The sequence below is a fragment of the Primulina eburnea genome, chromosome 12 (assembly GCF_022965805.1).
Source record: "Primulina eburnea isolate SZY01 chromosome 12, ASM2296580v1, whole genome shotgun sequence".
Lineage (NCBI taxonomy): Eukaryota > Viridiplantae > Streptophyta > Magnoliopsida > Lamiales > Gesneriaceae > Primulina > Primulina eburnea.
Genome location: NC_133112.1, coordinates 4014151 through 4038772, shown reverse-complemented (window position 1 = coordinate 4038772; position 24622 = coordinate 4014151). Strand labels below are relative to the sequence as shown.

Genomic DNA, 24622 nt, shown 5'->3' with positions numbered 1-24622 from the left:
TTTGGTTGATTTATTGGTTTTGGATAAAAAAAGACAAACAAAAAAAAATCCAAGTTACGGTATGAAAATCAAACATTGATAAATTATAGGATTAACTCAAAATAAGCAACTTACAAAATTGAAATTGCAAATTTTATGTAATGGAAAACTAGCAAGTGCTGAAAACTGATGAATATATTTTACGTTAAAATTTAATACAATATACGTTTTTTTAAATATTTTTTGCGCAAATTTTAATAAGATAGGAATATATATTTTTCCAGTCAAATATCGTTTTGAGTATTTTTAATATATTTATATATTTTAAACATAAATATAATAGGAAGATATAATTTGATAAAAAAGTTAAAAACATAGTAGAAAAACGAGAACAATTACAAAGAAATAGGGATGTCAATAATATGGGACGAGGTTGATTTACCATGTCTGCCTCCGAATTTTATCCCCACCTCTGTACCCGTCTTGATCTCTTTTTTGGTTCAGGAAATCTTGAACATGAACTCTCAGGGATCAAAACCCCATCTTTGCTCCATCTTCATTTCAAAAATATTAATGGATGGACTGGATGTGTTTGGAGAATCTCCAAACCAAAATTTATTAGTATAATAATAGTATTAATGAAAATATTAATATTAATATCAATAATAATAGTAATTTACTAATAGTAATATTAATATGTTTTTGGAGACGAGTTCTAGGACGAAGATAGTATCTCCATATTCGTTCCGAAATATTTATTGGATTTTAAAAAATCTTAGAACTCGAACTCGAATACAAAAAATATCAAGTATCCTATGCTCGTTTCGAGTTTTTATCAGTAAAAAAATTGTGATAACTTCAAATAAGTTGGTATATTTAGGCTCGGCCTGCTGACAAACAAATTTTATTTGGGCCTGGTGACCCAAAGATAGAATCGGCGTCCATAACTATCGTCCAAGCGTAAGAAACATTCGGAGCTTTCCGCCCAAGAAATCGAAATCAGATTTCCCCCTAAGAGCCCTAAAAAGTTGAGAAGTAGAGGAGAAGTGAGAATCGCGAGAAATGGACGTGATAAAATCTCAGCAGATATCGTCACGGCCGATTGAGAAGGTGGTGGTGCACCCACTGGTGCTGCTGAGCATCGTCGACCACTACAATCGCGTGGCGCGTGATACCAGGAAGCGTGTCGTCGGAGTTCTTCTTGGCTCTTCCTTTAAGGGCACGGTTGATGTAACCAACAGCTACGCCGGTCGGTGTTTCAGATCTGACCCTTTTTCTCACTATAGACTGTTGAATTTTTATTTTTGTTGAATTTCAATTGGTTGGAAGAATTGTTTTATGGCATCTTGCAGGGTCGAATTCGGAAGATGATAATTGCTTCCGCTGAGTATTGTTTAGGGTTTAAGTTTTGGGGTGTATTCACACTTTTGAGGAAAGGTAATAGAATAATCGAATGGGTAGCTACGGTTAGGAATCTGAAGAGAATTGTACTTTATGGGATTAGCTTCCATAACATCATTTAATAGTTAGTGGGGAAAAAGTAAGGGAGTTCCTTAGTCTTCCAGGTCTGAAACTGAAATCAGGAACGTGTCATTGCAAGAGTTTTATATTGCTCAAGACGGAACTTTCTCTACATTTTTATTGGTTGTGTTGTGTTGAAATGATCGTGCTTCCGACTATACATGCATTTGATCGACATTGGGAAATGTCAATTTTGTAATTTTGTCCAAATTTTAAGATTAGCGTTCGATTACATTCAGCAAGATTTAGGTTACTGACTTAATGTTAGATCTCGAGTCTTTTTGTCTATGTATCCAATTATCTATTTATTTTCTTCAGTCTCACTCTCTCTCAAACACAATCTCGCTAAACAAATGTTAGTATACATGTAGTAAATTTGCAAAGTTTAGTTTTGAGAAGGTATGGAAAAATTAAAACGTAAGGAATGTTTGATTTGCTGGAATCTTCAAATTTTGTCAGTCCTAAATGATCTTCCAACTCTAGTAGGGTAAATTTGGTCCCGAGTTGAATTTTTCCTTGCTTTCCTAATAAATTTCCATTTGGATGATATATGCAGTTCCATTTGAAGAAGAAGATCGGGACCCGAGCATTTGGTTTCTTGATCATAACTACCACGAGTCAATGTTTTCCATGTTCAGAAGAATAAACGGTATGTGATTTACTATTATCCCAAATTCTTATTTAGCCACTTTGTGAGTCCTAATTTTAACTCGATTGATTTATAAAACATGTCAGCAAAGGAGCATGTGGTTGGCTGGTATAGCACTGGTCCCAAGCTCAGGGAGAACGACCTATCTGTTCATGGGCTTTTTCATGAGTAATATTTCTGCCCTCTCGAGGAACATAGGTTTATTCTTTCTTTAAATAGGAAGTGTTTGATTAACAGATCTGTATTCCTGGCAATTTCTGTTGTTTCCATGTATGCTATAAAAACAGACATGGAGTTTAAACAATTTGCATGTGGGCATACTGTAGAAGATGCTTTGCATATCTAAAAATGTTCGAAAGCTTGTTTTTAGTATATATTAGAGTGCCATCTTGAATGTAATATGCAAACATGGCCTATATGTGGCAAGTCCTTGCTTCGTCCATCAGTGCCGAGATGGAAACTGCTTGATCTGACTTACCAATAGAATATTTTATGTGGAATCCCTGTTGAAACCCCTTGTGTCCAGCATCAGCAGTTTTGCATTTAATTTTTCACTCTTTCAAATATTCTCATCATTTCTTTGGTAACTCGGTGAATTATGCATCATTCATTAAATTTCTCCTTTCCCCAAGTTTGTTCTATTTCTAGGATACCATGACAATAACTCTCTCTTGGAGGCTTGTTTCTACCTGAGCTGCGGTATCTGTAAATATTTTCTTAGCCACATGTATTCTGTGGTGATGTCCGATATTAGTGTTATTCCTACTGTTTCTGAAGAGGTTTTGGGTGATTGGAAAAACAAAATTTAAGTTTGATGAGGAGCTAGTGGAATAAACTTAGTATAATTCATGTAAAGATGATGTGAAATCTGCGAAATACACTTATGCTTGAACACCCTAGAGAAAATACATTATGATTTTTCTGAAGCATCATCGATCACAGCTGTTTTTTTTTTTTTTGATAAGAAACTGGACTTATAATTAGTAGTTTTTAAAGTTTACAAAAAAGGTGGATGAGCGATCCACAAAACGCAATCATGATCTAATCATGAACAAAACAATCCTAGCGCTAGGAACACACAAATTTCCAAAACACACAGCTGTTACTTTCTCTCAAAATATTGTAATCTTGCCTATGATGCATTCTGATCGTTCATGATTATATGATTAACCTCGACATATTTTTATTCGTGTTGTGGAGCTTAATAGTCCTATTAGAAATAGATTACTCTGGGTAACTCTGGAATTTCCGTTGTGTTTCTTATTGGTTTGCATTCTTTTTTCTAAGTTTTCTTTTCACGTGTTAAAAGCAATATCTTATTCAGATGTTTTTCCTACTCGTTCACCTTTGGTCCGATCTTGGTTAATGTTGGCCATTTGACTGCATTTTGAACAGTAACCAATTCAAATTTTTTGCTCATGTTCATCCTTCTCTTACTTACGACAGTCAAATCATTTTCTTTTACCGCACCTGTGTTTTCCAATGCTCTTGGTTTTGAGTCATAGTATATCATTGTATTTTCTATTCTAAGACGATGACTATTTCAATAATATTCGATACTTCTTCATGTTATGCAGCTATGTGCCAACTCCCGTGTTAGTCATTATTGATGTTCAGCCAAAAGAGCATGGGATACCAACTAAGGCCTATTTTGCGGTAGAGGAGGTTAAAGAGGTATCTTGTAGATATATCTGACATGTTTGTGTCCTTTTCCACTTTTCCGAAGGGGCAACAATATTGGGGAGAATACAGTTTTCTTAAGATTTTTATTTGTAATATGCAGAATGCCACACAAAAAAGCCAGAAGGTGTTTGTGCATGTTCCTTCGGAAATTGCTGCTCATGAAGTTGAAGAAATTGGTATGGTATATCATAATAGTTATTAATTTAATTTAAGACCTTTCTTTTTTCCATTTTTCCACACTTAACATCGGGCTTGATGTCTTTGGGATCTTTTCCCTTTGGATTTTGAACCTGGTAAATTTAGGTTTTTTACTCCATGTAAACTGGTTTCTAATCCCACTTATCCTGCTTATGATAGGAGTTGAGCACTTGTTAAGGGATGTGAAGGACACAACTATCAGCACCCTTGCTACAGAGGTTGTTTTATCACCCTTCCTCATTTAGTGTATATACTTTTTTAGAGAAACAATGGAATCTATTACAACCTTAATCTTTTTTTATTTACTGCAGAAAATGTTAATTTATGCCATTCTGTTGAATAACCAAGGAAATAAGAATCTTATAAATCATTTTCTTGTGCAGGTCACTGGAAAACTTTCTGCTTTGAAGGGGTTGGATGCACGATTAAAAGAAATCCGGGACTATCTGGACCTTGTCATTGAGGGGAAGCTCCCATTAAACCACGAAATTCTTTACCATCTCCAGGTATCACTTTTCATTTGTCATTATTGAGCGAGCTCTTGAATCTTTCCTTTGGTGTTATTGTTGATGAATGTTTAGTTCATTTTGGTCTTTGTTTATTTGTTCTTGTTACGTTATTCCATATTGCTTGAATAAGTGGTGCGTTGGTGTCATTTTGGCCCACGATATAATTTTCAAGTTGTCCGACTCTCATAAAAATTTTTGTCTCGCTGCTCTTCCACATCGAAATTATTTTGTATATCTTGATATGTTACTAAACTTCTGCAGGATGTGTTCAACCTACTCCCTAATCTGAACGTGTCTGAATTAATTAAAGCTTTTGCAGGTAAGACAGTTGGACGCCAATTGTTTTTTAAATTTTATTCAACAAGTAATTAATTGAGTCTTTCTTTAGTAAAATCATTAATATGCTTCCTCTCTACAGTGAAAACAAATGATATGATGTTGGTCATATATCTTTCATCCCTCATCAGAAGTGTGATCGCTCTTCATAATTTGATCAACAACAAGGTGAGATGGTCTGCTTTATTGTTTATTCTTTTTTGTAAGAACATTGACTTTTAAAATCCATTAAAATAAATTGATACTGGCATGGGGGTGTTTTACCGCAGATTTCTGGTCTGGGCTTCTGATTGGGTTGTAGGCTGCATGAAGCTAAGACAGATGTGAATTTCGTGGTTGTGGCTTTTGCACAGTTTAGACGGTTATTTGATTCATTGATTGAAAGAGAACTACTGCAATACGGAACTGAGGAGTTCTTATACAAACCAACGAGTTATATGTGAAATTAAATTAAAACAAAGATACTGGCATGGGGGTGTTCTTCTGCAGATTTCTAGTCTGATCTTCCTAGGTTTTCTTCAGGAGCCTAGCTTAGAACCTTATCAAGAGAGAATGATTTCTTACTTGCCCCCAACTTCAAGCTAGAACACCCTTAAGTCTCAACTCAAAAATAACAATACTCTTTGCTTAATAACTTCTCCCTATTTATACTTTGACCCCGCCCGTCTCAGACTAAATTCACGTGTTAACACCCCCTTCCCCCCACACACTCCCAACACATTCTCTCTTGTATTTTTACTGTGGATTGGGAATGGTTTCAATTTGCACCGCCTTATACTCTCTGAATTTCCGTATCACTCTTGCTTAGCCATCTGACATTGATTCTTTTAAATGTGTGCTAGCTTTGTTTGTGTAATTATATGTTACAAGCCAAATCATCAACCACAGCAAAATATGAGTGCAGTTTTGTCAGCTGTTTGACGTATGTGACAAGAAAGCTTATCTTTGCCATACCTGGTTTATCCCTGCTTTCAGGACCTTTTAACGTATTTTGATTGTTATATTGATTCATTCTTCTTTTGGGACTTGAACTTCAAATATTTGACCCATTTGCTACCTATCAGGGTTGCTGTATGCTAATTGTATAAAACTTGTGAGCTTGACATTTTGGAAAACTGATTGCAGATGCTTAACAAAGAACACGAAAAGGCAGAAGATTCAAAGCCAGTCGCTGTTCCTGCTGCTGCAGGTAGCTGAGTATCAAATTCCTGCGCGAGATTTCTTTTGTGATTACGATGCAGCAAAATGGGAGTTCCAGGATTCAAATTTACATTTCAGCTACACCATGATCAAATATGGTAACGGGTTTCACTCAAGTCTTCCGCGTTTCATGATTTTGGCCTTGATAACATGCATCGACTTTGTATATCGTGGGGTAATGGGATTTTGAACTTGTATTCATATATGGCACATAACTTTGTACCTGAATATACGGTAGCTTTCTGAATTAGATGCTACACTTGCTTCAGAAAATGGTGTCCCGGTAAATTCATCGATTGAATATCGCTGATTCAATTTTATTTCTCTCTTTCGTTTTCTTCATTTTCTTTGCTCGTCTCTCTTTGGTTGTTTGTTTTTTGTTGTCCGGATTAGATGGTAGAATCTTTTGGAGAGTTAATTCCAACTTCAGATCAAGTAAAGATTGTAGCCGTTGGCTATAATATCCAAGCAGGTATTTCTTTCCTCCAAAAATTATATGAACTAACATACTAATTATAAGAATAAATAATGACAAATGTCATAAAAAAAGACTCTTAACCGGCAGAATAGTGTGATACTAACAAGATCATTGTTGTCCATATTCCAGTTAGCCAAAAAAAAAACTAAACAAAACCAAACCACAAGTCATCCATCACTTCCAAGCAAACAATTAAATATCAATGGATGGAAAATGGAACCAAATGCAAGGAAAAAGGCAAGCATGCAATGATTTCAAAATTTACCTCAAGATTTTGCAGTAAGAGACGAGGCGTACCTCAGGTCGCACAGTGGTTGAAAATGATCCAAAATTTTAATCTTTGAAGCAACAATATAGATTACCCAAGTAAGAGCAACTGTGGAATACCTTGCAAATTGCTCCTCAAGACCTTCACCACATCTCCCATATCTTGTTAATTTATACCAAACTATGTTATTTGGGCAGCATTCCAACTCTTAATCCAAGGGTTGGTCACAAATATTGCATAAAAAAAGAAGGATCCAATTATTGTGGTTAGAATCTGCTAAATTTAATTCAATGGATCCATTATAAAATAATAATAAATATTTATTTATATATAAACAGTGATGGGGAATTAAAGTTGATTTATCCTGCTGTCAAATTTCACTTTGTCCTTTATCTCACGTAGCTCCGCCCGCTCTCTCCCAGTGGCCATGGATCCCAATCCTTGGTTATTCCCTCGACTACCGTCCGATTAAGCCTCTCCAACTCATCTTCGCCGTCCGTCCAACAATCCTTCGTCTCCATAGCAACTGTGGTCAAGGTCTGTAAACCCTTGGAATTGTGGTATGGAAGAGAAGAAATCAGTCAAGGCAAGCAGCACCAGTGGTGGAGATCACGAAACCGTATGGGAGTGCACGATCCCGTACGTTCAGGACCCGCGTGATCGCGACGCGCTCTCACTCGTGTGCAAGCGTTGGTACGAGATTGACGCCATCACGCGCAAGCACGTGACAATCGCACTCTGTTACACCACCACGCCTCAGCGGCTCTCGCGGCGGTTTCCCCACCTCGAGTCGCTTAAGCTGAAGGGAAAGCCGCGCGCAGCCATGTTTAATTTGATTCCGGAGGATTGGGGTGGTTATGTCACCACGTGGGTGGAGGAAATCGTGAGGTCGTTTGGGAGAATGAAAGCGCTGCATTTCAGGAGGATGATTGTTAAGGATTCTGATCTCGAGTTGCTTGCCACTTCCGCGGCGGGGAAGGTTTTGGAAGTCCTGAAATTGGATAAGTGTTGCGGGTTTTCTACAGATGGGATTCGGATTGTGGGACGATTGTGCAGGTTAATTCAATCCATGTTTTACTTAATTTAATTCTTAATTTTGTTATCTCTGTTTTTAGCAGCCTTCTAATAGGCTCCGTCTAGGCACAACTTGGTCACTGCCTCGATTTTTAAACTTTTAGAAGCTGTCTGGGTATTGAGGAATTATCGGAGAAATACACAGATAAACAAGAAAATTTAGTTATTTTGATTAAAAAAACTTTCATTGGGACTGGCATGGTGAAGATTGTTTCAGTTTTGGGATATAATAAACTTCTTAAATATTTTGTATGGGTTTTTCTATATTATTTTGGTGTCAGTTAAATTTTCAATGGCTTTGATCATCCACAACTTTAATCTTAATGGTCTTGTACAATTTGGATTATATGTTGACCAGTATAGACCAATTAAACTGAGTGGTTCCTTGAATATGAATGAAGAACCAAAAATTCTTTTCTACTCCGGAAAGGGTATTGATCAGACTGCTGAGTCGATGCGATAACATTTTCGTCTTTTCACTTAAAAATCATCCCCTTGTTTGGTCCAATTGGTTCTCTATCTTTCTCACATGGAATTCTCATCCTTTCTAGTCGCTATTTGATTTTAAAGCAGCAACTAAGTATGCAAGAAGTCTCTTTGTTTTCCAAATTTAGTAATATTTAATCCTTTTCAGGAATTTGAAAACTTTTGTTATGGAAGAAAGCTCGATGGTTGAGAATGATGGGGAATGGCTGCATGAGCTTGCTATGAACAACACCATTCTTGAGAATTTGAATTTTTACATGTCTGATCTCGTAAAAGTAAGGACTGGAGACCTTGAACTGATAGCAAGAAACTGCAAATCTTTGTCCTCAATGAAAATTTGTGAATTCGATCTTTTGGAGCTCATTGTTTTTTTCCGAGCAGCTACTTCTCTGAAAGAGTTTGCCGGGGGCTCGTTTAGTGAGCCTCCTGAACAGGTCGATGAAGGCCTTAACGAGCAATATGATAGATATAATGCTGTGGCATTCCCACCAAATATGTGCCGCCTTGGTCTTACATACTTGGGTAACAAAGAAATGCCCATCATCTATCCAATTGCTTCCAGATTGAAAAAATTGGATCTCTTGTATGTACTGCTTGACACTGAAAGCCACTGTATGTTACTGCAAAGATGTCCAAACTTGGAATTTCTTGAGGTAAAATTTTGACATCGTTGTTTACCCTTTAAGCACGTACATCGTTAATTAATTTTTTTGTTTGGAAGCAACTCACGACTTATGCATTTTGTCATTTATTGGAATACGAAGAACAATGGTTTTGTCAAGAGTCTTTTCTTATGACACTTGTTCAGTAGAAGTCGGCTCATTTTTCCTCTATGGGATCGGTATCTTCATGTCCGCCAATGCATATTGTTTTTTGTTTATTAATGAAGATGGACCTCAAATCCAACTCATGAGCTACCATTTAATGGTGCCTTCTTTTCCTAAGAATATTCACAATGGAATAGAATATGCATACTGGATGAATTCCGTGATGTTAGGATGGCTCGTCAAGAGTCACATAATCAGTGAAGCTTATATAAAATATTCCAAACATGACTAGTTCTTGTTAAGAGAAGGCTACAAACTATCTAATCTTAGATTCATAAACTAAGGAGTGAGGATCCACCGATCAAGAAACTATGTGGCAGCTTCATTTTTCTCTATTTCATGGGATGCCCCTTTTACTCGATTTTATGGGGCATAATTCAAAAAGGAAGGCATGGTGAGTGTTCTTGGTTCATTATATTGGCTTCTCTTTACACGTGTCTGATTCTTTTCGTTCAAACTTTTACTTTTTAGTTTAGTAGTTTGGGGAGTAGGGTTGGACAATTATCACAGTTTGTCTCGATGGGACAAAAGCTCCGTTGTAATCAAATAATGGAATCGTACAACACTTTTGTTCACAAGTTCTTGTTCCATATATTTTTCGCCGACATGTGTGGTGCCAGGTATGAGTGAACAATATAAGACTTTAAGATTTCGTTGTCGCTATATTGTTTTTGTTCTTCTCAATGTATGATATATTCAGTTAATTTTCATTCTGAGTTCTGTCATTTAATTTATTGATCTCTTTACAACAGGCTAGAAACGTGCTTGGAGATAGAGGATTGGAAATTCTTGCTAATTTTTGTAGAAGATTGAAAAGACTTAGAATAGAGCGGGGAGCCGATGAACAAGATATGGAAGATGTGGAAGGCATGGTCTCACAGAGAGGATTGATAGCTCTAGCTCAAGGATGCCTTGAACTCGAGTATTTAGCTGTTTATGTGTCTGATATTACAAATTCAGCTCTCGAATGCCTCGGTACACACTCGAAAAACCTATGCGACTTTCGGCTAGTCTTACTTGATCGAGAGGAAGTTATTACCGATTTACCTCTCGACAGCGGAGTTCGATCTCTACTGATAGGTTGCCATAAACTCAGAAGATTTGCTCTATATCTCCGTCCCGGAGGGTTAACTGATGTAGGCCTCGGTTACATAGGACAGTACAGCCCAAATGTTCGATGGATGCTTCTTGGTTATGTCGGGGAGTCAGACGACGGTCTTTTGGAGTTTTCTAAGGGGTGTCCTAGCCTTCAGAAGTTGGAAATGAGGGGCTGTTGTTTCAGCGAACGAGCACTAGCTATAACTGCCCTGCGTCTGCATTCTCTGAGGTACTTATGGGTTCAAGGATTTCGGACATCTAGGGATGGTCGAGATTTGTTAACTATGGTCAGGCCATATTGGAATATTGAGTTGATACCTGCGAAATATGGTTACATTGAGGACCCGAATGGGGAACGAGTTCTCGTGGAGCATCCTGCTCATATCCTGGCTTACTATTCTCTTGCTGGGCAAAGAACAGATTTTCCGGATTCCGTCACGCCTTTGTGTCCGAATGCTAGTGCCTATCGATAGATTTGAATGCATGGATTCTTCCTTAGGTGCCTTGTTTAACATACTAATGCCTCTTATTTTCTTCTGTTTCACACTCACACTTTTGAAAGCCTGCTTTCTTCCGCTCTCTTATAACGCAACTTCTCTGGCTCTATAATATTTTTTGTTTTGTTGGGATTTGTCCAAACTATGACAACTCTAGATAAAGCCAAACACAGAAACCTGATGATCTTAAAATACCAAAAAATAGAAAGAACAAAAAAAGAGGATATTTTGAGAAAAAAATAGGTAATCAATCAGATGTCATCGACCATGAGTCAGTCGATTCGATCACTGGGCACTGTCTTTTGGAAAATGAATAAAAAATAAAATTAGTATTTACCCATCTATTTCATCTTCATTTTATTTTAAACTTTCACAACAATCTTACATGATTTGACTGCTATAAAATATTTGTTCCTTTTTTTTCCTATTAAGAAAGCAAAACTAAAAATACTTTATTTTCTCAAAATAATTAATTAATCTTTGAAAATTGTCAAATATAAAATCAAAATTTTCTCTTTATCATGCCAAGTTGGCACACAACCTATTAATAATCTATAATAAATCCTTCATTTTGAAGATATGATAACAATAATATGTTAAGGTATTATTGTCTGTATTCACTTGTTCACAACAATTCCGTCGCACAAAGCGACGGTTTTTTAATAAACCGTCGCTAAAATTCAAATTAGCGACGGTTTCTCAAAAACAGATCGGCGACGGTTTATCAAAACCAGATCGGCGACGGTTTCATGCATTAATAAACCGTCGCTAAATGTCGAATTACCGACGGTTTCACAAGACCGGCGACGGTTTCTCAAAAACTGTCGCTATTGGCGACGGGTTTTCATAATCCGTCGCTAATTTTCCTCTCCCCCACCAACTTTTTCCGACCACCGCCGCCACTGTCGCCGTCGCGAAGGAGAAGAGCAATTTCGTCTTCTCATCAAAAAATTCAAAATTATCCTACACTTAAAAATCTCAGCAAACATAATATTATTTTTCACCATATATTACAATCCTATCACAATCATTTTTTTTATCATTTACGTACTAATCATTAGTTTATCCTATCCTTTCAACCAAACGTAGCCTTTATGTACTTTTAACCCAAAAACTATTCAAAGATAAAAGGGAGACTGTTCCATTTTTTATTTGGTATGCGTTTCCAGCTATGTCCTTTCATCATCCCCCATTCCTTCTCTCTCCGCATGTAGATAGATACACAACTCTATACATAAAATATGTTGGCACAAAATTCAGACCAATCCCTCATTTTTATTTCAAAGTTTAAATCTACCCCCTATACTTTCATCATTCTTTTTTACGTTTCAAATATATATTGATTAGTCGTTAACGAATATTTGGTAGTTTTGTAAATACTAGAATTACGACTTCTTCAATAGTAAAATATACGAGGGAATATAAATTATAACAATTCAATAAAAACATAGTGTTTAGAATTTAAAAATTAATCATTTTTTTGAAATTAATGATTATTTCCACAGTTAATAAATTAAATATTATTAATAGGAGAAGTTAATTGTGTTTAAATATAAAAAATAAATATATTTTTATCAAATTTTACCTTCGGGTGTGGCTATAGAGTTGTGATAACATTAATAATTTTGCAAAATTTAGATTTTATGTAGATCTGAGTTATTTATTAATGATTTATAACTTATCATGTAAAATATATATCAGATAAGATTATGAAATTACATATTTTGTGAGAACTCAAAATATTTAATATAAACTAGAAAAAAAATATTCCTCTTTTAGCTCTATTTTTAATTACTATTTTAATTAAAATATTTTAAAATCATAAAATTATTGCATGATCTTTTAAATAGCTTTGGGTATTGTTTGGGGTGAAATCGAATATCTAAATAAATACAGGGACGAGGTGGAAGCTTGCATAAAAAATGGGGGAAGAAACTGAATTTTACCTGGAGATATTGTGGAAACCACAGCCCACCATTTTCAACCATTCTCTCTTGTAAATATATCATTGTTGCTCAAACTTGACTTTGTACAGCAACTCCTGATCAAGTTTCATCTTTTAAGGTACATTCAGCATTTGACCAGATGGGATTAATCGAAAGATTCCATTTTTCTTCTGAAACTAATGCTTCAGTCCACAGATCGATCTTCGTTTTCAAGATTCTTGGCAAAGGGGTTCTGATATTAATCCAATGACTACTTTTCTTTTTGTTCCTATTTTTCAGAGTTGGAAACGTAAGCCTTCCAAGAAGTAGAGCAAAGTGAACCACAAAGTTTAGATCTGTTCAGTTCACAATGTCTTTTACTGGGACACAACAGAAATGCAAGGCCTGTGAGAAGACTGTTTATCCCGTGGAGCTTTTGTCTGCTGATGGAGTTAGCTATCACAGATCTTGCTTCAAATGCTCCCATTGCAAAGGGACTCTTAAGGTATCCCCGAATTATAGTGTAGATTGAAACTTTGTTTTGTAAGCATTTCGATTTGAGTACCCAGCTTTTCTGCCTTTATCTTGAGGAAAAGTTTGAAGTTTTGCTGATTTCTCTGTTTGGTAGTTTGTAATGAGCATTGGCATTTTAATTTGATGGGTTTAGGGTGGACGAAAATCGCAGTCTTGGAAAAAATCAAATATGAATTTAATTTTTTTTTTTGTAGATTTGGCCTTGTGGGTATTCACTTTTAGTTGGGTTATCAAAGTTCAAGTTTCTAAAGCTAGCTGAGAATATTTTACATATCAAAACTGCTAGTAAGTAAAAAAGATTGGACATCAAAATTTATGATTTGGCAATGCATCTTGACAGTTATAGGTGACTTAAAGTTTTATGTTTGGAATGAACAGTGTTTCTTTGTATTTGTTGTAAATGGTGTCCCCCCTTTTTTTGGCAGTTGAGCAACTTCTCATCAATGGAAGGTGTGCTGTACTGCAAGCCTCATTTTGAGCAGCTCTTCAAGCAAACAGGCAACTACAGCAAGAGCTTTGTTTCACGTATGCGCTTATTCAATAAAACACGACTCTCTAGTGAGCTTCTCATTATTTGTTTGATCAGTGACACTGCCTTTTTTCCTGCAGCTGTTAAGTCAGCTGAGAAGTCAACCCCAGAACTGGTAAAATTTCCTGAAGCAAATGTATTGCCTCTGTTTCATTCTCCATGTTTGTCATTCTTATACTTGTTGTGTGATTTAGACAAGGTCACCGAGCAAAGCTGCTGGCATGTTTTCTGGGACGCAGGATAAATGTGCTACTTGTGGTAAAACAGCTTATCCACTGGAGAAGGTACATGTCTCTAGTGGTAACTTATTGTGACATAAATTAAAAATGTAAATGCGATTTTCTAGTTCCCTGCCTCCTTGATTCTACATTCCTCGTTTCAATGGCTGCTCTTGGTAAATTTACCGGTCCCAACTTGATATTGTATATAATGATCAATCCTTTTGTCTAATGATGTCTTTGTGCCCCGTAACATTAGCAGATTTCACCATCCAAGAGACATGTGATGGAGACTTTCTTTTTTCTATCATCATATCAGCTTTTATTTTTTGTGATTGTAGAATTGAAGTAGTAGATTTGACGTTGGGAAATGAAAACACGATTTTTTAATTTATTGTTTGTATAATTTATCTAATGGTTAATCTATGGATTTTGATAAGCACTCGTGTGAACAACTATACTTGTTAGCTAACTAGTGGTTCACGTGGCACAAATTTGATGATCTTGGAAATAGAAGCACTACGGATTCGCGTAGTAAATTCTAATTGCTTCTCAAATGAGTATTAGAAGTCTGATCATATTAAAAGATGGGTCATTATCTTAATAATATCAAATTTGATTCCAATATCCAAATGTTAGAAATGAATCAGATTTGATATTAACAAGAATATGATGTATCAAAGCCATCCTAGTTTAAGATTAAGATGCATCTGTTGACCTGATTCTACAGCAGTGAGATTGATTTTGTAAATCTTTTGGAGTTGGAGTGGTTTAATCTAGAAGATAGAAGTGTGGCATTGTGGCTGAAAAGTGAGACATTTACCACACGTGTTTTTAGCTTGATGTTTTAGAGCACAAACACTTTGCATTCTACGGCACATCTGATTGATGGATTTACATGGTAGAACCAGCATGTCTAATATGGTATAATTCCATAGATATACATGTTCTCGTTAAACTGTGATCCTCTATGTATATCAAGTGGTTGGAAAGGTAAAATTTGCATGAAAGAATATTTTGAGTTAAAGCTCGGGTTTTAGACAGAAATTGTATGTTTGTTGGACTGGATTGCACCACTATATAACTTTAAAAGCAAACATGATTTTGATTATCATTGTTCCTCTATATGGTGGGCGATATTTCAAAGGTATTTCAACGTGACCCGATTGTTTTATTTTCTTTGGGATTAACGTTAGAACCCTTGAGAGATGGTTGTGCTTTATAAGATAAGGTCATGATCCTAGAGATAAAAGTCATTTATTCTCTTTGGTATGTTTTCAGGTGACAGTGGAGAATCAAAGTTACCACAAGTCTTGCTTCAAGTGTTGTCATGGAGGATGCTCTCTATCTCCATCGAACTATGCGGCACTGGACGGAAATTTATACTGTAAACCTCATTTTTCCCAGCTATTCAAAGAAAAAGGAAGCTACAACCACTTGATCAAGTCTGCGTCAATTAAACGCCCCACAGCCGTTGCTCCCGATTCTTGAACTCATTCTTGCTACAATATACTATTTTATTTACTCGTGCTTGTTTGTTTCGGTGTGTTTTCCATTTGTAAAACTCAAGAGGCAATCTGTTGTTCGACTTCAATTTATGGGAATGTCTAATGGATGGAATGGTTTTTCTTGGAAAGTTCATTTTTATTTTTTTCTTACAATTTCGTAAGACATATAAATAAAATGTTATCAATTATATCCATTCTAGAAAACTAACTTATCAGTTGTGTCAAATTTTTTAAAAATATTTTTGTATAGGACTGTTTTTGCAAATCATCGATCAAATAATCGAAAATGGTGAAAAAAAAAAAGAAAACAAAATAGAGACTGAAAAACGGCGTTCCTCGACTGCAAATTTTTTGGGCGGGGTTGATGCTTTCTTCCTCCCGCCAATTTCACCTCTCCATATGTCCACTCGCTAGCTCCCTCCCATCGTACATTCTAGAAACCCTGAGGAAAAAAAAAACAAACTGCAAAAATGTTTGAGCTGAGGATATTACAAGGGAGTTTGCTGAAGAAAGTTCTAGAATAGCTCAAGGATTTGGCGACGGAAGCCAACTTTGACTGCTCGGCAAGTGGGTTCTCTCTTCAGGTCATGGATTCCAGCCTTGTGGCCTGGTGGCGTTCTTGCTACGTTCCGAAGGATTCGAGCATTACTGGTGCCATCGTAAACTTGACAATGGGGATGAATCTGGGTAACATGGCCAAGATGATCAAGTGTGCAGACAATGAGGATATAGTCACGATCAAAGCTGACGATGGCACGGATACTGCGACTTTCATGTTCGAAAACCCTCGTATATTTATGCATTTGACATCTTACAGTCATTTATCTGCAAGTTCTTACGTCTCTTTTTATTTGGTTCGATTTATGAAGCTCAAGATAAGATGGCTGATTTTGAAATGAAGCTCATGGACGATAGCGAGCACCTTGGGATTCCGGAAACAGAATCCAAAGCCATCGTTAGGATGGCATCTGCAGAATTTGTAGCGATCTCAGCTCCATTGGAGATACAGGTGCTTTTTCTTGATTAAGTTTTTGGAGTCATTTGATACAGTTTATTCTGTGTCTTTGACACATATCTCATGACACGATCCCTTGGTTGATGCAGTTGTGTTTCTTTAACGAAAGAAGGGGTAAGATTCTCCACTAGAGGTGACATTGGCATAGCGAATATGGTCTGTAGTCATAATTCTTGAGTAGACAATGTCGGTATCCATTTTTTAGTTCCTTTTATATTTAGAGAATTTCAGAAATTTTCTTAATGAACTGAAACCACATTGTTCTTGCATATAAGATTTTAGCCTGAAGATGCTACGATCATAGAAATGGAGGTACAATAACTCATTCGCCAAGGCCACCCCACTTTCGAGCCAAGTGACTCGTAAGCATGTCTGCCGATAAACCCGTTGTGGTCGAGTATAAATTTGCAGAAGTGGATTCTCCGGTTCTATCTTGACCCGAAGATAGAAGAAGATGAGGATGGTGGAGCAACTCCGGTGCAGAACAAAGCGAAGATAGAAAGTATGGCTAAAGTGGGGAAGCAACAGGAAGAAAAAAGGGAGCCTTTACTTGTCGGATAGACTGAGCCTAAAGTTGGCAAGAAGCTGAAGGCAGAAGTATATCCCGTAGTTGTTGAGGAATCTGACCCGGCAGTTTGAGAAAGAAAGCCTAAAGTGGAAATTGATCATAAAGTGAACTAATGGTGAAAGTTGATTTCTTGATGGAAACCAAGCATGAAACTGAAGCTGAGGGTGAATATGAAGCCATGGATGTTGAATGATTTGGGTGGTCTTGTTTGATTTTGTGTTAGGGTGGTGAGATTCATGTTCTGACTGGATGGGAAATAGGGGGTTTGTTTTGTTGTGGTGCAAGTAGAATGATGCGAATATGTAACAAGAATATCTGATCTGAAATGTGTGCTCGGATTGCAAATCTTGATCTGTGAAGCTAATTTTACTTTTCAGTTTCTTGAATGGAAGTGGCATTTCAAATTGTGCCAATGTTTGTGTAGTAATAAATAAAAAATGAAAAGCAAAAGGTTACAAATTAAATCCCCTCTCTTAAAATACAATAAATGGTGCATGGCTTGCCAAATCATGGTGGTATGTCTCATATCTTTCCTTATGCTCGTTGTTCGGTTGTTGCACTTCCATCATCGTAAAAAGAAAATGCCGACTCCAATCCACGTGCTGAATTTTGATGAGTAGACTGATGTAAACCACACAACATCATGTACAGCCATTATATACTCAAACAAAATTTAACCACAAAAACTACTATTGAGATACAGCAAGCCAAAAACAGTTATAAAATACAATAAGAATTTCACATTAACACTTTTTCGAGGACTGGGTTCGCCAGAAGAAGATGGAAACTACAAGAAAAAATGTCTTGTCGATCGATTTAATGATAAAAAAAAAAAAACTATGCTGTATAGGGTGGGTTTTAATAGTTTCTTGAAAGAATACAAGGCAAAAAATAGATCTTTCGGCTGGCAAGAATCAAGGCCACATTTTAGTCATTTATTAAACTTCTACTCTGTAAATCAAGTGATGGTTTGCTGGTACATGTCAAACCTCTTCCTGAGTTTCGAGAGAACAATAGGTTGTTGGTTAAATTTCGTACACCAGCTGCACAGACGACAGCCATCAGCTAAGTTTGCTTTAACTCTTCAGATATTCTTTCATTTACTTCGCTTCTTGGCTTCACTATAGAGGATGACACCCATCACTGTCAGAGTATACCCGAGCATTCCAGTAACAGAGACGGGATTCTTAAATATCAAGATGGAAATTACCACTGCTACTGCCCCTTTAGCATTTCCAAGGACCTGAAAGAGTAAACCGTTACATCTATGAAGGATTCCACTTGGACATTCAACAGGGAAACCAGAAGTAGTATTAGCCAACAGACCATAAGTTAGTTGTAATGTTTGGACAGTCAAAGCATTGTAAATAGAAATAAAGATTCTAATTCAGATCGTTAGGCATAATTATAATGGTTCAAATGGGAATGAATGGGGTATGTTGTTCAAAATGTGAAAAACATATCAAGCTTCCAAAGCAGATTCCCATTCAAACAAACAAAAAAATAGTAACATAAATTCAGAGGTGTGACTCTTGTCATTAACTGTTACGTGACGATGGTCCTTGCTTGACTCAGTTTCTAGAAGAGCTAAAAACAAAGGTCAGAAAATAACTCTAGTACTAAAAAAACAAAATTATATATAAAACTTATAATTCAGACATCGTGAAGAAGGTATCCCGAGCTTATATTGAAATCGCTACCCGTGAAGCCAACACACTATCTCCGGGGCACAAAGATCCTCTCTCAAAATATCTATTTGGATTACTTATAATCATTTTTCTTTAATAAGTAGTGCAGAATGTTATTGGCACTATGAAGGCGAGAAAAAAGGAACACAATTCAGACAATAAGATCTTGTTCATTTTTGTGCCAGGAAGATTTCCCTTCCCAAAACGGAGACAAACACACTAATTAATTTTCATCCTTCTCATAGTTTGTACCCTATGGTATTTAATATATACACATATATGTATATAAGATATTGCTATTCTGTTCATTAAGAAAACTCTCATTATCCCGCATCATTGTTTCATGATGTAAAACCTACCATTAATTCTGGTTACAGTTCTCATTCGCTGTTGTATACGTAATATTCAATGACAATAAATCAATACAATGAACGGGAAAAGCTTGGAAAAGGAAGTAAGAATTACCTGAAGAGTAAGGGCGCTGGTGTGCTTTGTGACCAAAAAATTGGTCAAATTTACAAAATATGCAAGTGCAGAATTGAATAGCAGCAACCAAATAATTCTTAGATCCTCTCTTGCGAGTGCCAATGTGATGCCCACTACATTTTCTTCCATAGCGAGTGTAGCAGGAAGTAGAAGTACGACAGCAATAGGAGCCATGTACAGAAGCAGATTCATAGAGTTAAGCTTTTCCCTATATCAGAATAAAATAAAATTTTAGAGCTTATATCAAATTAATTTACAGAAAATTAACACAAAATTCGAGCAACGCGTTCACCAGAATAAAAGAAACACCAGGAAACAAAAAACTACCCTTCAGATGAAAGCAAAATTCCCTGAACCACTGATTTAAGTGCCCTTGCAGCTGTTGCACCAACGCACATAATAAATCCAAACAAATGGAAACTCGGTTCGCCCTAATACCAATGAAAAATGGAGAGAATAAAAGAAAAATTAATTTTTCCCGAAGTCATAAAACAAGAAATTCAGCCGTTAGACGTGCGAGAAGTAGAAAAATTGGTGATACATGCTTTCATATTTATTTTGCAGCCTCGACTTATCTTAACTAAAAAAACATATCGTCAAAATTGGTCATTACCGTTGAGCTACGCATTTTATTATCCATGAAATTTATTCCCAATGTATTCAGACATCATCCTCAAGCTCATAATATATTCTAGTACAAATTACAAAAAAAACATCAAGTACCGCTAACTCTAACGAGTAGATAAGCGTACAACAGATCTCCCAGGACCTCTCACCGAATCAATCCACATCAAACCGATGAGGATACATGGAAAAAAATGATGCTTGATCAAGAAAATTCAATAGCAACTCTACGATGTACCCATTAAAAACCATATTAATCGGGGTCACACTGAGAAATGTAATAGATGAAGGGCGACGAGATATTTTGAACTTATAAAAAAATTAAATAAAAAGTTTGAATTTTCTCATATGCTACTCATCCAGCTAAATCAGCCCCCATATATCGATCAATATCTTAATCAAAACACACAAAAAACAAAAAAAAAAATGAACTCATACCCCGCTAGCAATGACCACTCCGGTAACAACTGGAATCAACGTCACGTAAGTCAACCATGCCTCTCGTTTCAGCGTCATTAAATACGCAAACACTGCCGTGAAGAAAGGCGTGGTTGCCCCAATCGCCTGATTAAAGCTGACAGGCAAATACTTGAGCGAAACATTCCCACTAACCACCGACGCGCAGAAAATCAAGCTAAGAGCCGAAATCTTCATAAACTGAACCCTAGATCTTATCGTCTGCATCGGAACCATCTTCATCCACACGATCGCGATGTAGCTGAGCAATGAGCAGGCAGTCATGTGGCACATCGTCAAGAAAATCGGATACCTGAACCCGTAATTGCTCAACAAGTACTTGTTCAATAACAAAACCCCAATGTTGGAGGTATACCATGCCGACACCAATCCAATTGTGAAAAATCGGCCCGAGGATTTCATCGCGGACATCTTTCCTAAATCTACCAAATCAAATTATTAAATTACGAGCGAAAAACGCACCTAAAAAAATGATCTTTCTACGAAATGGGAGATATAGGTTTTTGAATGGATAAATTAATGTCGATGGAGGAGGAGGAAGAAGTGAAGGGATCTGAGATGCATCTGTGAATTAATCGAGAAATTCAGTGGAAGGAATGAAATCGTGCGTAGAACGTCTATATATATATATATATATATATATATATATATATATATATATATATATATATATATATATATATATATATATATATACTGTTTGGCAAAACGTAAAATCTTTTACCTATTGGCTAATTTTTTTTTTTTGTGTGTAAATTGATCTTCGTATTTTACCATAAACACGTGATCATTAGAGTAAAAGTTATACTATGTAATAAAACTTGAGTTTCTTTAGTATCTGAATTTGGTCCGAATTGATTATACCAATCCGAATTTATATATTTAACCAATCATGTAAATTGACTTAACACGACGAGAGATTAAACAGAACATCGCATCTTAAATCGACTTATTAAATTTTTCGTTTTCTTATCATATATAAAAGATAAACACGCGAAACATGTGAATACATAATTTTCAGGGCACATTGAGGAGATATTCATTGTGTGTGTTTTTTAGATGCCCTTGATTATGGGAAACACAATTTGCATTTCAAAACTAGCTGGTTAATTCTGATGATATGCATTCAACAAACATGTAATATAATTTAGTAAATTTTCAAATTCGGTTCAAATTTTTAGCACTAGTCAATTTTTTTAGCATCGTTCCTTAATGAATTGGAACCAGTTGAGACGGCTAGTCTTTGGGTTTTTAGACAAAAATTTGTGTGAGACAGTCTCACGGATCGTATTTTATGAGACAAATATCTTATTTGTGTCATCAATGAAAAATATTATTTTTATGCTAAGAGTATTATTTTTTATTGTGAATATCGATAGAGTTGACACGTCTCACAGTTAAGATTCGTAAGACCGTTTAACAAGATAACTACTCTTAGTTTTATTGTATTTATTTATGATTTTTAATTAAATCGAATCGAAGTAGTATAAGTAGAATCAGATCAGAAGCAATCGCATCATAATTTCCCACGATTTGACCACTAAACAAACTAACCGAACTTCAGTTTGAAGCAAAGGCGTAGTTATGCATAAATCATAATTACAAATTTGTGTGTGTGTCTGAAAAATTTCATTCTAATTCATATATCTTTCTAGAATGGATCTCATGTGAGACCGTCTCACGGATCTTAATCGGTGAGACGGGTCAACTCTACCCATATTCACAATAAAAAGTAATACTCTTAGCATAAAAAATAATATTTTTCATGGATAACACAAATAAGAGATCCGTCTCACAAATACGACTCGTGAGATCGTCTCACACAAGTTTTTGTCTTCTTTCTAAAATTACAAACACCTCCATCAAGTTTACATTTATGTTATCTAACATTTTTAGAGGGTTAAATGCAAAAAAATACAAACACGAAGATGCTATATGTAATATAAAATTTATCGTATTTATTTATTATTTTTCACGAGTATAAAGAGAGTTATATGTAATATTTAAATATAGTTGGATTTTTTTTTACTATTACAAATTTAAGAGGAGATAAATGTAATTAAGCATGTACTATTACAAATTTAAGAGGAGATAAATGTAATTAAGCATGTTTGAATTATTTGAGGGGAAGAACCGAGAACGTGCCGAGATGCGCAAATAAATACATGGAGGAAGCAAGGGGGGTTTTGACTTAACAATTGTGTTTAAGTTTGGGTTAAACCAAACATCACTACAAAAAAAAAAAGGCTGGTGAAGGTTTTAACCTTCGCTAAAACCGTCGTCTAAAAGGTTAGGCGACAGTTTGGTGGTCCGTAACTAGAGGTCGCGTTGTGTTCTATCAGCGACGGTTTCTCAATAATCGTTACAAATTAACTACGGTTTTGTTGAAAAATACCGTCGCCAATTTAGTGACGGTTACATGTAGATCGTTGCTAATTTAAGCGACGGTTACCATCATATAAACCGTCGCTAATTTAAGCAAGGGTTAACTTAATCGTTGTTGAATGAAAGCGATGGTTTTTAATCAACCGTCGCTAAATTCAGCGACGGTTTTAGGAAAAACTGTCGCTTTCTTTTTTCAAAAAAAAATTTCCTTAAATACGTAGTGATATAAAAATATATTTTGTCCAGTATAATGAAAAAAATTAACAACAAAATTTGAGAAATGTAATCATATTACTAATCTACAAATAATAATACAAGTGTTTGGTATAATTGTCGTAAAAAATATCAGAAAAAAAACGTGGCTACGGTGACTGGGTCTCGTCATCGTCGTCGTCGGAGGAGGAACATAACTTTGTGATAATATGTGGGTATGAGATGACGAAGAAACTGCTGCGCCACAGAATCGACCCCCGTGAGAAGTGCCTGGTCCAAGCAGCGTGCGGCCTGATGTATGCACAGTAGCTCCATGTGACGTGCCTGCAACTAGGACTCGGACCTGCTCCTCTAGTGACACCATGCGATCTCTCAGCATGGCGTTATCCGCCTATGTAGCCTGCATCCTCTCGCAAAGCTCATCGTTACGACGTAACGGTGAGTCTAGAGTCTGTCGCATGTCTGCCATCTGCTGGGACTGAGACGACTGACTGACACCTGATGACCCACCACGTCGACCTGGAAGCATCTCATCTGGATATAAGGTGCTGGTCATCGACCCACGCCCGTACATCCTCCCCTTCTTCTTCCCCCAACCACAGTCTTGAACATGTTGTTCACCGACTGTGGGCTGGGAACAACAGGCTCTGATCCATCATCTGCGGGAGTCATCGACTCAGCCATGTAGCGCTTCATCTCCTCCGGTGATGTTGATAAAAAATGAATCAAATCGATTTTTCATAATGTAACGTTAATGTGAATAACGAAATTTCATAAACTTACGTGGACCAGGCGGGATCGCGTGTCAACAAACGATCCATCGTCATGTCGATGTGTGTGAACGTATAGCTCTCATGATGTCGGATCTCTGCCATGTCGTGCTCGCTAAAATAAACTCATTAATTGTAAAACATTAACATTTATAATTAATGAGAAACATATATATATATATATATATATATATATATATATATATATATATGTGTGTGTGTGTGTGTGTGTGTTAAAGTACAACTGAAAAGTATTAAACTGGAAAAAAAATTACCAGATCATGTCTGTGAGCGCTGTAAGTCTTCGCACCTGCAATGTGCTTCGTCGTCCCTGTACCTTCACCAGCAGGCTCGTTGTTCCTGTTGGCCTTGTTCTTCGCGGCTCTGTCCTGCCAATTCTGCTGCTGCCAGGAAGCAGTCCAAGCAGCCCATCTCTCATGCGTGACCGTCTGTGGATGATGGTCACTGGTCCTCTAGCCGTGAATGGTCCGACGGTATAGGGTGGCAATGGGGTTTTTTTTTAAAATAATGTAATTTTTAAAATTAATTTCAAAAATAATTTTTAAAAAAAAACGTTTGCAAAAATACTCCAATCCGCGCTTACGAAGCGCGGACACTGCACACGTGGAGCAGCGTCCGTGCTTCGTAAGCGCGGATGCTGTATACGTGGAACAGCGTCCGTGCTTTGGAATCACAGACGGTGCTTGCGATGGAATTTAGCGACAAAATACATATCAAAATCGTCGCTAAAATCGAATCAGCGACGGTTTAAAAACCGTCGCTAAATGTAGCGACGGCACAAAATTTTGCTATTTTCACTAACGTCGTACATTACACGCTAATAATAGTATTAACAGCATGTACATGTACGCCACGGAT

The 24622-nt window shown here is 36.4% G+C and overlaps 4 protein-coding genes and 1 long non-coding RNA gene across 5 annotated transcripts; 4 read left to right on the top strand and 1 right to left on the bottom strand.

Annotated features, from left to right (window-relative positions):
• The first annotated feature begins 897 nt into the window (after positions 1 to 897).
• LOC140807282 (26S proteasome non-ATPase regulatory subunit 7 homolog A-like) lies at positions 898 to 6393 on the top strand. Its single transcript, XM_073164071.1, has 10 exons — positions 898 to 1228; positions 2057 to 2149; positions 2236 to 2317; positions 3727 to 3823; positions 3933 to 4008; positions 4190 to 4248; positions 4414 to 4536; positions 4801 to 4858; positions 4958 to 5043; positions 6001 to 6393. Exons 1-10 carry the CDS (start codon positions 1042 to 1044, stop codon positions 6070 to 6072), a joined length of 933 nt encoding a protein of 310 aa, XP_073020172.1. The 5' UTR covers positions 898 to 1041; the 3' UTR covers positions 6073 to 6393.
• A 775-nt stretch (positions 6394 to 7168) lies between these two features.
• Positions 7169 to 10937, top strand: LOC140807281 (coronatine-insensitive protein 1-like). Its single transcript, XM_073164070.1, has 3 exons — positions 7169 to 7877; positions 8530 to 9034; positions 9961 to 10937. The coding sequence occupies exons 1-3, from the start codon at positions 7384 to 7386 to the stop codon at positions 10777 to 10779; spliced, it is 1818 nt and encodes a 605-aa protein (XP_073020171.1). The 5' UTR covers positions 7169 to 7383; the 3' UTR covers positions 10780 to 10937.
• A 1791-nt stretch (positions 10938 to 12728) lies between these two features.
• Positions 12729 to 15645, top strand: LOC140807702 (LIM domain-containing protein WLIM2b-like). The gene is made up of 6 exons (XM_073164661.1): positions 12729 to 12867; positions 13029 to 13233; positions 13688 to 13787; positions 13872 to 13906; positions 13986 to 14075; positions 15291 to 15645. The coding sequence occupies exons 2-6, from the start codon at positions 13099 to 13101 to the stop codon at positions 15498 to 15500; spliced, it is 570 nt and encodes a 189-aa protein (XP_073020762.1). The 5' UTR covers positions 12729 to 12867; positions 13029 to 13098; the 3' UTR covers positions 15501 to 15645.
• Positions 15646 to 15867: 222 nt separating this feature from the next.
• Positions 15868 to 18003, top strand: LOC140807577 (uncharacterized). Its single transcript, XR_012112718.1, has 2 exons — positions 15868 to 16526; positions 16622 to 18003. It is a non-coding gene; the product is annotated as an uncharacterized lncRNA (long non-coding RNA).
• On the bottom strand, positions 17805 to 20988 carry LOC140807576 (probable sugar phosphate/phosphate translocator At3g11320). The gene is made up of 4 exons (XM_073164490.1): positions 20337 to 20988; positions 19602 to 19705; positions 19254 to 19482; positions 17805 to 18343 (listed from the first exon to the last, which is right to left on the bottom strand). Exons 1-4 carry the CDS (start codon positions 20784 to 20786, stop codon positions 18197 to 18199), a joined length of 930 nt encoding a protein of 309 aa, XP_073020591.1. The 5' UTR covers positions 20787 to 20988; the 3' UTR covers positions 17805 to 18196.
• Between the last annotated feature and the right edge of the window lie 3634 nt (positions 20989 to 24622).